Source organism: Carlito syrichta, unplaced genomic scaffold (genome assembly GCF_000164805.1).
Source record: "Carlito syrichta isolate Samal-C Ts95f unplaced genomic scaffold, Tarsius_syrichta-2.0.1 Scaffold308820, whole genome shotgun sequence".
Taxonomy (NCBI): domain Eukaryota; kingdom Metazoa; phylum Chordata; class Mammalia; order Primates; family Tarsiidae; genus Carlito; species Carlito syrichta.
Genome location: NW_007252916.1, coordinates 181,538 through 194,102, shown reverse-complemented (window position 1 = coordinate 194,102; position 12,565 = coordinate 181,538). Strand labels below are relative to the sequence as shown.

The 12,565-nt window shown below is 40.8% G+C and overlaps 1 protein-coding gene across 2 annotated transcripts in view; it reads left to right on the top strand.

Moving 5' to 3' along the window:
* Nucleotides 1-12,565, top strand: part of PRDM10 (PR/SET domain 10) — a 57,497-nt gene that overhangs the window by 9,084 nt on the left and 35,848 nt on the right. For both annotated transcript variants that reach the window (XM_008065908.2, XM_008065907.2), the window contains exons 4-6: nucleotides 6,203-6,428; nucleotides 8,551-8,792; nucleotides 10,541-10,744. In XM_008065908.2, coding sequence (XP_008064099.1) covers nucleotides 6,203-6,428; nucleotides 8,551-8,792; nucleotides 10,541-10,744 — 672 coding nt within the window. The remainder of the gene's footprint in view (nucleotides 1-6,202; nucleotides 6,429-8,550; nucleotides 8,793-10,540; nucleotides 10,745-12,565) is intronic.

Below are 12,565 nucleotides of genomic sequence, written 5' to 3'. Positions count from 1 at the left end.
AAAAAAAAAAAAAAAAAAAGTTGTGTTTCCCTCTGTTGCCCAGGCTGGAGTTCTATGACACAATCACGGCTCATCACAGCCTTGATTGACCTGGATTCAGGTGATGCCTCTGCCTCGGCTTCCCGAGTAGCTGGGACTACAGGCTCGTGTCACCATGCCCAGCTAACTTTTTCATTTTTTTGTAGAGACAAGGTCTCACTATGTTGCCCACGTTGACCTCAAACTCTTGGATTCAACCATTCCTCATGCCTTGGTCTCCCAATGTGCTGGGATTACAGGTGTGAGCTACCATGCCTGGCTGAGGGAAATTTCTTTACAGAAGCATTCCAACTAATAAATAAAAAAGGGGATGATTGACTTAGAATATCACCATTTTAAAAGCATCCCTAATAAAACATGGATCTAGGCAATGACTATCAACATCAGTCTGAAATTATCAGGAAAAAGTTGACAAGAAACTTAATAATGCATAGATCAGCATGATAACAACTTAACCCTCTGAACACTCTTAATATCACAAAAAGAGAGACAACCATATTCATTAGGGGTCTCTTGGTATTGTGTGCTTCCTAATGCATTATGCCATGTGTGAAGTATTCTTCTTCCCCAAAAATTGAACTGGAATCTAATCAAGTCTCTAGATTCAACTACCAGTTTATAGGAAGCATGGTAGACAAAATGGAACAAATTGAAAGACATGCAAGAATGCAATTAGCAAAATCTAGTGTACAGGAAACTCTCTGGGACTAATGGCCTGGTTTCTTTCACAAATAAATTACAAGGGAAAAAATGAGGAAGGGAGCTTTATGTAAGGAGACTTTACTAAAGAAGACTTTAGGGATATATCAGTCAGAAGCAATATGTAGGTAGACCTTGTTTGGATCCTGATTTGAACAAACCAACTCTAAACAAATTTATAAAAGTCATTTTCTTTTAGAGATATATGCTAAACTATTTACAAAATGTATAATGTCTAGGTTTTGCTTCAGAATAATCTAGTGAGGGAAAAAGTGGGTGGGAGATTAGTTGAAATAAGATTGGCCATGAGTTGATGTTGTTGAGCTGAGTGATGGGTATGTGAGGTTTACCATACTATTCTCTTTATATGGTATATGTTTGAAATTTGTCCTTATAAATGGGGAAATTATTTTGATACTTGACTTTCTGAATTGCTGTTCCGGTATTGAAAATATTTATGTTTCTACCAATAACATAGTATATGAGAGTGCTCATCTCTATGCACTTTTACCACATTGGGTATTTGCATTCTTTTCAAATGTTGCCAATCTGATAGGTGACATTTTGTTGTTTTACCATTAAGGCATAGTTTTAATTAAAGGTTTTGTTGCTATTTGCACCTCAAAGTTCTCTTCATCTTTTCCCATCTCCAGAAACAATCTGCTTATTTCATGTTTTGTACAAAAGGAATGTTGTAGTCAGATAGCCCCATGAGCCTGGCATTACAGGGCAGCTTAACTATCGGCTTAGCATCTTTCTTCATTGCAGTTTCCTCTCCACCAGCACCGTTTTTATTTCTGGGTATAACACCTCAGCGGTTGTCAGTTTATTCGGTGACCTGGATAAATTTTGGATAGAAAGTTGGAGTGAAGGTTTAACACAGATGATGGATACTTTTTTTTTCTTAGCCAAAAGGAACAATTTTCAATTGCTTTTAGTGGGGGCAAAATCTGCTTGAAGCCCTTTTCATCCTCTTAAGAAAGGCATCAGTAGGCTCCAGACACAGAAGCACAGTTTCTTCTTTGTTTTTTGAAAATGAACATGTGTGAGTCCCCACACACTGAGAAGGAAATATGCTGCACTGATAATTGGGTCTCAGTAGGAATCAGGAAGCATTCTGTTATGTTTATTGCTGTCCAGTATAGTTTCATATTTCACTTCTCAGATAAATTATATCTTGAAGTGCATTATGCAGTTTCAGAAATAATTACAGAGTGTTGTAATAAGTGGGTAGGAAAACTTTTATATGCCATAAGTTTAACAAATTCATTTTCTTTTTACTGTGTTTTACCATATTTGATAAAATGCACAGGATTAAAATAGTTTTTGCTTTGTATTCTTTTTATTCTAAGTAAAACAGCCACACATTGCATACCCACTTACTACCTGGCTATGACTTCAGGAGCATGTGTGGTTACATTTTTGCTCAGGTATTCAAAGTGTGTGGGTGATGTTTATCTGCTCTACTGCCCTTCTAGAATAGATGGAATTCCTTAGGGTCCATTGTGATGTAGTGGAAAAAGCAGTGCAGAGTCAGAATTTAAAGTTTGTCTCTGTCACTTAGGAGCTGTGGGATAGCATTACCTGACCTCAAAGGAATTAAAACATATGCCTAGCACTCAGTAAATGCCAGACGAATTTGAGTTATTTATTCATTAAGCAAATTTGTAATGCATGCCTACTGTGTGTTGAGGCCTGTGCTGTTTAGAAATATACAGTTCTTACCTAGAAATGATTGTCATCAACTCTTTTCATTCCTTTTCTTTTCTTTTTTTTTTTTTCTTCTTTTTTTGAATCAGAGTCTCACTCTGTTGCCCAGGCTGGAGTGCAGTGGCAGGCTCACGGCCACTGCGGCCTCTACCTGGTAGGCTCAGGTGATCCTTCCACCTCAACCTTCCAAGTAGCTGGAACTACAGACACTTGCCACCATGCCCGACTAATTTTTCTTGATTTATTGTAGAGATAAGGTCTCATCATGTTGCCCAGGCTGGTCTTGAACCCGTGGACTCAGGCAATTCTCTTACCTCAGCCTCCCAAAGTGCTGGGATTATAGGCATGAGCCACCACACCCGGCCTTTCATTCCTTTTCAATAGTATGATTCTGGTATATATTCAGCCTCTGCTTTAGCATCAGCCCTTAAAGACAATGCTGAAGTGTTTAAGCCTTTCCTTTGCCACAGTCTGTTGGGAGAGTTCCAGCATGGGGGAGATGAAAGTTGTTGGTATTATTTTGATGTCAGTTTTCTCAGCAGTGGCGAGAAGCCAGCAGTAACCTTGCTGAACCAGAGTCTTTCTAACACATCTGTTGGGGAAAAATACAACTCGGTTTCACTAGAATAACTCTGAACTGCTGAATTTATTCTTTCAGGTTGACTCTGCAGAGAGATAAGGAATTTATGAGGAATAGAGGTGCATATAAGCTTTAGTTTGTTCAGTGTGTGATAACACTCATTACTAACACTGACATAAAATTTAAGTGGCTTAGAATAGAGGGCAGTATTGTAAAGTATGCTCCAAGATGGTGATGAGAATGAAGTGACTTCCTTGTAGGATCTGGTGAGGAGGTTGGGGAGTGGCCACAGCACTGCCAGAAGTCCTTTACTCTTTCCCTTGTGGCGTCATCATTCTCAAAGAGTATTTTGTGCTGTTTTTATTGAAACCAAGGCAGAAGCATCTCCCAGAATTTTGTCCTCCCACATTAAAACTTTCTGAAAAGGCCCAATTAAAGAGATGGAATGTCAGTTAAAAGTCTGGGTTCTTGGTTAAATGAGTGCGTTTTATTTTATTTTATTTTTATTATTATTTTTTGAGTTGGAGTCTCACTCTGTCGCCCAGACTGGAGTGCAGTGGCCGCTCCCGGCCACCGCAGCCTTGACCTGCTGGGCTCCAGCGATCCTTCCACACCAGCCTTCCAAGTAGTTGGAACTCAGGCGCGTGCTACCACGCCTGGCTAATTTTTGATTTATTGTAGAGATGAGGTCTCACCAAGTTGCCCAGGCGGGTCTCGAACCCGCGGGCTCAGGCAATCCACTCACCTTAGCCTCCCAAGGCACAGGATTACAGGCTGAGCCACCGAGCCCGGCTTAAATGAGTGCATTTTAAAACATGAAGATGCTGTTTGAGGTAGCTGATTTTACCTGCTTTCTGGAGATTATATGTTTCCAAAATTGGGCAGTGGTCTTACGCTGCTGTAGCAGGTCAGGCTCTCAATAAATACACTCAATGCTGTTTTTTCATAGAGTTTAAGAAGTTCTTAGATTTTTTTAAATTATAAAGATGTGGGATACAATTCAGGTTTAGGTATACAGCAAACGTTGATTAGGCAGGCACGTACCCTTGTTAATGAGGTCTGCCACTCCCTCCCTAGCAGTTTCCCTCAACTGCCAATCCCACCTCCCCCCCCCGACAGTTTCCCACTACTGCTAGTCCCAAAGTTCTTAGATTTAAATGCACAACAGAAAAAGGATGTTGCTGTAACTAGCAGCAAAAAATTTGTTAAGATTCCTTAAGGCATTGGTGTCATTTTCTAAAGGGCCAAATATATTTCAATGAATTAATCTTCACTGAACACCTGTTTCATGCTTAGCAGTCTCTTTAGGTTAAGGAGGAAATATATGATGTCCTTTTGGTCCTTAAAGAACTTACCATGATAATTATTATTAATGCTAAACACTAAGTGCTAGACACTACTACTGGCCTTATATAAACATATGTCACTTAATTCTCACAACAACCTAAGGTGTGTATTACTGTGTCCATTTTCCAGATAGAGAAACTGAGATTCAGAGTTTAGTAACTTGCTAAGCATCTGGGCCAGGATTTTACACTAAATCTATCTGATATCTAAGCTTATGGTCTACTTCTCTGAGATACAGTTGGAGAGGCAAGATGGGCTCAAATGCAAATGCATACTTATCACCAAAGTAGATGGTGTTTGGCAGTGAGTACAAAGTTATGAAAGAGAGCTGGAGAGCTATTGTGTGAGATGTCAGAATCAAGGTTCTAAAAGATCTTGACAGACTGGAAGAACAGATTACAGTAATGACATGAAATTTACCAGAGAAAAATGCAAAATTCCTCATTTAAATAAAAATCAGTTATTTAAGTGCTGAGGAGGGGAAACTTGTTTAATAGCACTTTTGGGGAGGGAGGACTCAGGAATTTTTGTTATCCGCAAGTTCAAGATGGGTCTGCAATAGAATAGTTCAGATGACAGTCTGATGATATATATTAATAAAAAGGTGTTATCCCCTAAGGAATAAATGAAGACAACAGGATGCTCAGGAAGCTGGATGTTTGCCCATGTGAGAAATGATTGAATGAGTTAGAGGTTTTTGGTCCTCAAATATTTGATCCATGTGGCAGAAGGGTTAGAGTTATTCTGCCTACCTCTAAAGGGAAGTCCCAGACCCCGACCAATGCCTGGAAGATCTAAATGCCACAGAAACTGTTATAGAATGTTCCAGAATGGTTCGGGCTGCCTTTCGAGGTAGTGAAATGTGGAAGCAGAGGCTGAGGAATGTTGGGAAATGAGCAGGAAGAATAAGATTGAATAAAAGGAACCTGGGATAGTATATAACCCTATAACACTTAGGTTGGAGGCAAGGTAACTTTTTAAGGTACCATTTATTTTCCATCAGTGATTGGATAAGATAGCATACATAACCCGAACTGTGTTTTATTTGCAAGGCTCTGACTGCAGCATGATGAAACAAATAGGCATCTCTTTCATTCTTATTTAACCTCAGCCTTTCTGAAGTGTTAAAAAGTTAAAAAGTGTTAAAAAGTGTTAAAAAGTGTTAAAAAGTGTTAAAAAGTTAGCCAATGAATTTTGGCAACTAGGTGTTGCACCTGGGTTTAGTTGTAAAAGTGAAGTGTTTGAAGATAGGTCAACTCATTACCTCCCCTTCGTTGTGGCCTCTGGAAAAGCAGGAGGGACCCCACACCAGGTTTAGTTCACACGTGGGGACTGATGATTCTCCAAGCATACACCAAGAGGCCATGGAAAGGTCTGTGGCTTACACGTTTGAAGTTTCTGGGGAGACAGGACAGACCTCTCAAGCAAATATGAAGTGGCTTGAGTGAGACCAGAAAGGAGACTAAGTTGTATTGAGTTTAAGAGGTTGAGGATAGAACACGTGTCAGAGCCTTGCTAAGTTTGAATCTCCCACTGACACCCAGTGAGGGAACACCTATGCTTTCTTATCAGCCTGCCCGGGTGTGGGCAGAAGGGAAAGAGGGAGGGCTGATGCTTAAAAGCTGTTAACAGTCAGTCAGGTGTTAAAAATGAAGTCAGACTCCTCACATCCTTGGATGGAAATCATTTTTCCGGGGCCTTGAAGGGAATGAGTGTGAAGATTAGATTCCACCAAAACCTTGCACTTTGTGTGTGTGTGAGTGTGTGTGTATACCAGCTAACTGAAAGCAGGCATCTGCTCACTGTGTGCCTTACACTTGTGCCCAGGCTTCGTTACCAGTGCATAACCAGGTGTTACCCTCAATCGAGAGTGTGGATGGTTCCGACCCTTTGGCAACTCTGCAGACCCCTATAGGTAGACTGGAGGCAAAAGAGGAGGAGGACGAGGATGAGGATGAGGATACTGAGGAAGATGAGGAAGAAGATGGTGAAGACACAGATCTGGATGATTGGGAGCCAGACCCGCCCCGGCCTTTTGACCCACATGACTTATGTAAGTGTGGGCACTAGCCACTTGAGGAAGCTGTGTGCCCTTTCTTGCAAGGGTGTGGTGAGTTTGAAAGTAGTTCCCATGCATTAGTCCTTGCCACATCCAACCACCGTGCTGCGTGCTCTGCACACATCATCTCGCTTGACCTTCACAACAGCCCTGTGATGGAGGTACTGACACTTTTGTTTGTTTTCCAGTTTTACTATTGAGTAAACTTAAGTTCAGAAGAGGCTAGGCAGCATGCTTGGGGCTACACAGGGACGAGACGGGGATCAGGCATCTAAGCCTACGTCTCTCTGATACTAGAACATCAGCTTTTTTGGTAAAAACTCTGGTAAATTTGCCCAAACCTAGACTATTCAGCCATTTCAGCTTTAACATGTTTGTTTTGTTGCTTTATCTCTTTCACAATTACCTTTTTTTTTTGAGTCGGGGTCTTACTCTGTCACCCAGGCTGGAATGCAGTGGCATTTTCATGACCACTGTAGCCTTGACCTGCTGGGTTCAGGTGATCTTTTCGCCTCAGCCTTCCAAGAAGCTGGAACCACAAGCATGCGCCACCACACTCTGCTAATTTTTTGATTTATTGTAAAGATGAGGTCTTGCCATGTTGCTAAGGCTGGTCTCAGACCCCTGAGCTCAGGCAATCCTCTTGCCTCCGCCTCCGCCTCCCAAAGTGCTGGAATTGTAGGTGTGAGCCATTGCACCTGGCCACAATAACCTTTTTAAGATGCTTATTCTATCCCAGACGTAAGTGCTCTGCACTTACTACCTCATTTAGTCTCATACAGTCTCATAGGGCAGGTAGCTTTCCCAAGGTCATGCTAGTAAGTAGAGAGTCAAAATTTCAGCTCAGGTGGTCTGTCCTCATGGTGGTGCCCTTGGTCAACCACCACACCTGACTGCCTCTGTTCTGCCTGCTGGGGGATCTGCTTCTACCTACCAAAGCGTTGTCTTTTTCCACTGATTTTCATGCTCACATGGCAAATTGTTTACCTCATTTATTTGGGTTACTGAGGCTCTTCAGAACTTTATGGTGTCACCCTATTTCTCCTGGACCATCTGTGTGGTGGTGGTAAAACCTATCTGCTTGGGCCCAGTGTTCAGCTCTACATCTAATCTGAAACCAACAGAGAACTTCCTCATTTTATTTTTCCTTTAATTCACATATTTTCAAGCCAACTCCCAAGTCAAATGTTCAGGAATTCACTTTATCTTCTATCTACTAATACAAATACATTATTTGAGAGTTGTAGAAGTTGCAATTACCTATTTCCTAAATCAAGCCACCACATAGCTGGGGTGGGGTAAAAGCATGTTTGGCTAATTAAACTTGTTAAGGGTCACGGACATTATCTCTGTTGGTGCAGTCACTTCCTCTTTTGTGGCTGTGCATATCTAGTTCTGGCAGTCGGCTTACAGATGAGTTCTCCGGGCAATGAGGGAGTGACTGTGGCTGGATTGGCACAAACTGAGTACCTCTGGGATGAGTTAAAATACATGGCCTGTCAGGGCTGGGCTAACTGTGCCATACAAGTGAATGAAGGATGGAATTCTGAATTCATTCATTCTAGCATTATCATCAGACAGTATGCATTGAACCCACAAACTGTTCAGCACTTTTTCTGTTTGAGTTAGACATGCTGAGATAATGAGACTTCTGTAACTCCCTTTGAGAAAATTGATTCAACAGTATTGTCAGGGTTTTTTTTTTCTTTCTCATATAGCTTTATTGAGATATAATTTGCATGCTATAAAATTCACTATTTTGTCTCATCAGATTTTACCACATTTAGCCTAATAAGCTCTTTTTCCTTTTCAGACGTAATTGATTTGCAAATTTAGTGGCCACTATTCGAGTTACTATCCTGCGGAGAAATAAGTCACAGCCTGCAAATGATTTTTGGCAGGCATAAGCAAATTCTGCCTGATTTTAGAGGAAAATGACAGGATTTTTATTGGTCTGTGAAAGCTAATGTATTGCAATTGAATGGATAGTGCCATTGTAGGAGTTAATTGAATTTTGGCTTGAAAACTTGGGGATTTTTCAGGTCAGAACTTTTTACCTGAGATCAAGTTACGCTGAGAAATTTGACTTTTCTTGAAGCCTTTCTTTCTTTTGTAGGGTGTGAGGAGTGTAATAATGCACATTCTTCAGTGTGCCCAAAGCATGGCCCATTACATCCGATCCCCAACCGGCCCGTGCTCACCCGAGCAAGAGCGAGTCTCCCCCTGGTGCTCTACATAGACAGGTTCCTTGGAGGAGTGTTCTCCAAAAGGCGCATCCCTAAGCGTACCCAGTTTGGCCCTGTGGAGGGACCCCTCGTCAGGGGATCTGAGCTGAAAGACTGTTATATTCATCTAAAGGTAATTTATGCTTTATCATAGTTCATTTTTGCTCTTTAACAGTTTTCTAAGGAGCACTTATTTTTCTACTGAGTCTCTTATTTCAATTTCATAGCGATTGTTTGCTAGTGTATTTCTTAATTTGTTTCAAATATTTTCTTAATTTGTTTCAAATGGAAACTTTTCCTCTCACAGCAATAAAATGGAGATTGCTGTCTTAGTCCCCTAAGACATTATATGAATAATTCTGAGGGTAGTTTTTAGGGGCTATCGTTATTTGCTAGGGCTGCCATAATAAAACACCACCAACTGGGAGGGTTAAATAGCAGAAATTTATTTTCTTACAGTTCTGGAAGCTAGAAATTAGAGATCAAGGTGTTGGTCAGCTTGGTTTCTTCCGTAGTCTCTCTCCTTGGTCTGTAGATGGCCACCTTCTGCTCACTGTGTCCTCACAGTCTTGTGCATATCCATGTACTAATCTCCTCTTCTTATAAGGACCAGTCATGCTGAATTAGGGCTTCCCCTAGGACCTTATTTTAATTTTATTACCCTTTTAAAAGCCCTGTCTCCAAATGCAGTCACATTCTGAGGTACTAGGGGGTCAGGACTTCAACATGGATTTTGAGGGGGAGTTTAACTCACAACAGGAGCTTTGACAGCCTATTTCTTCCTTTTTAAAAATAACTTTGACTGGAATACAAAGAGAATCATGTAGACTTATGTAATGTACTATGTGCCAGTAATGTTTGCAGGAAAACCATTTTTCTTTTTTTTTGTTGTTTTGAGTTGAGGTCTCAATCTGTCACCCAGGCTGAGTGCAGTGGCACAATCAGGACTTACTGCAGCCTCTATCTCCTGGGCTGAGGTGATCCTTCCATCTTAGTCTCCCAAGCAGCTGGGACTATAGGTGCTCACCATCATGCCTGGCTAATTTTTTGATTTTTTTTTTTTAAATAGAGACGAGGTCTTATTATGCTACTCAGACTGGTCTCAAACTCAAACTCCTGGGCTTAGGCAGTCCTCTTTCCTTAGCCTCCCAAAGTGTTGGGATTACAAACATGAGCCACCATACTTGGCCCATTTTTCAATTTTGAAACAGGTCTGTCCTGTTGAATCTTTCATTAAAGAATAGTTCACTGTATGTTAAAGAATATTTATATTGATCTTGTTCTTTACATCTGATGCTTTTGCTTCTATCCAACCCTGTCTGCTCTCCATTTCTTGGAAAGCCACTCTGGAGAACTAAGAAAGGATAGTGGGAAGGGTGAATATTTGGGGTGTGTTTTTTGACAAATCAGATGCTGTCATGGGGGTTTCTTTGGTGAATGCTCAAGATCTCCAAGCAAGAATACTACTTTTTGAAGAGAACCACCCATCTCTGGGCAGCATATTTTAAATAATGCATTTAAATTCCAAAAGGAGGCAAGTTGTGATGAACTGGAGAGTATTTTGCCTGCATTTTTTTGTTTATTTATAGCATTTTGGGGCCATGTTAGTTTTGCAAACTATTAGCTAAAGCCACGCAATTAGCTGGTTAATTTTTTGATTTTATCAGGTAATTCTCCTACAGGTGAGACTTCAGAAAGTATATTTTCTCTTTTACATTTGGCAAGCCACAATTCCAGTATCTTTGTAGATACAAAGGAAAGAATCAGGATGTATGGTTAATTCAAAAAGCAATATTTTGTACATTATGACATTAATGCATATCAAATGGAAGGTTTTGTTTATTTTTTTGGTGTGGCTTTTTACTTTCTCTTTGGTTCCAGGTTTCTCTTGATAAAGGGGACAGAAAAGACAGGGATTTGCATGAAGACCTATGGTTTGAGTTATCTGATGAGACCCTTTGTAACTGGATGATGTTTGTACGTCCAGCCCAGAATCACCTGGAGCAGAATCTAGTGGCTTACCAGTATGGCCACCATGTGTATTATACAACCATAAAGAACGTGGAGCCCAAACAGGAACTGAAGGTACAGTACTGAATCCATGGTGCTTTTTGCTAGCAAGAGTGATTGTTTAAGGCTTGTTCTAATTTTCATTTTCCCTAAAGTGAGATTATTACAAAAGTAGGCCTTTCCTGGTAATTCACTTACTTATTGAGTAGTTACTAGGTACTGTATACCTATAATAATCTTATAAAAAAATAGAATGAAAAGTATATGGCTTTTGTGCTTATCAAAGAACCTACAGGAAGGCATTAGGTCCAAGGGTAAGGGAGTAGTTGTTTTGGGGAGCAAACTGGTACTCAATGTATTGTTTCTACTGAATGCATATCGCTTTTACAGCTTCATAGTGTTTAAAACTAGTAAACCAAACCATCATAAGTGGGTACCATCTATATTTGTGATGGAGTGGTTAAAGCTATTGTCATTTAGTGTCCTTTACACACTATATAGAATTAGCTGGGAAACAGGTGATTTTAAAAAATGGAATTTAGATGTATGGGCAAGATTTTAAAAATCTAAGTTATTTTATTTTACTCAAATAATTTGATGTGCTGACTCCTGATTTTAGAAATGTTGGGGGAGGAAATTCTGTTGAAATTTGGCTAAATATTAACTCTTGATAACATAAACATTTTGCTATGACTCTAAATGAAAATGTGTTTTTTTAAAAAAAGTTTATGTGAGGAACATAGCCAGAGGAAGATGTCAAATACTCTTTAGTTTTCTGATAAACTAAAGAGATGAGGTCTCGCCAAGTTGCCCAGGCGGATCTCGAACCCGCGGGCTCAGGCAGTCCACTCACCTCAGCCTCCCAAAGCGCTGGGATTACAGGCTGAGCCACCGAGCCCGGCGGGAGATTATTCTTAAAACCAGTAGATAGAACTGTAGAGGTAAAGACAAACAGAAACAATTAAATAAGAATCTGATTGTTCAGTATAGTGAATGACTAAAACAGCAGATAAAAAGAAAACAAGAGAATGGGGGAATAATTTGTAAGACACATTAAAAGGTTTAGGCTGGGTGTGCTGGCTCAGCCTGTAATCCCAGCACTTCAGCAATCCAAGGCAGGAGGATTGCCTGAGCCTGGGAGTTTGAGACCAGCCTGGGCAACTTGGTGAGACCTTGTCTCTACAATAAATCACAAAAATTAGCCGGGTGTGGTGACATGCATCTGTAGTTCCAGCTATTTTGGAAAGCTGAGGCAGAAGATTCACCTAAGTCAAGTAGGTCGAGGCTGCGGTGGCCGTGAGCGTGCCAATGCACTCCAGCCTGAGCGACAGAGTGAAATCCCAACTCTAAATAAATAAATAAATAGTAAAAAAAAGTTTGAAATTTTTCTCTACATTAAAAAATTTTAAACCCTCAAAATAACTGTGATCTACTATTTTTGTAATTTTAGAAAATGAGGATAAATTGATACAGTACAATAAATCTGAAGGTTTTAAAAAGAGGGATATTGGCTGGGCAAGGTGGCTCACGCCTATAATCCCAGCACTTTTGGGAGGCAGAGGTGAAAGGATTGCCTGAGCCCATGGGTTTGAGACCAGCCTGGGCAGCTTGATGAGACCTCATCTTTACAGTACATCAAAAAATTAACCGGGTGTAGTGACGCGTGCCTGCAGTTCCAGCTACTTGGAAGATTGAGACAGAAGGGTCGCCTGAGCCCAGCAGGTTGAGGCTGTGGTGGCCATGAGTATGCCACTGTACTCCAGCCTGGGTGACAGAGTGAGACTCCAACTCAAGAATAAATAAATAAATAATAAATAAGCCGGGCTCGGTGGCTCAGCCTGTAATCCCGCGCCTTTGGGGGGCTGAGGTGAGTGGATTGCCTGAGCCCGCGGGTTC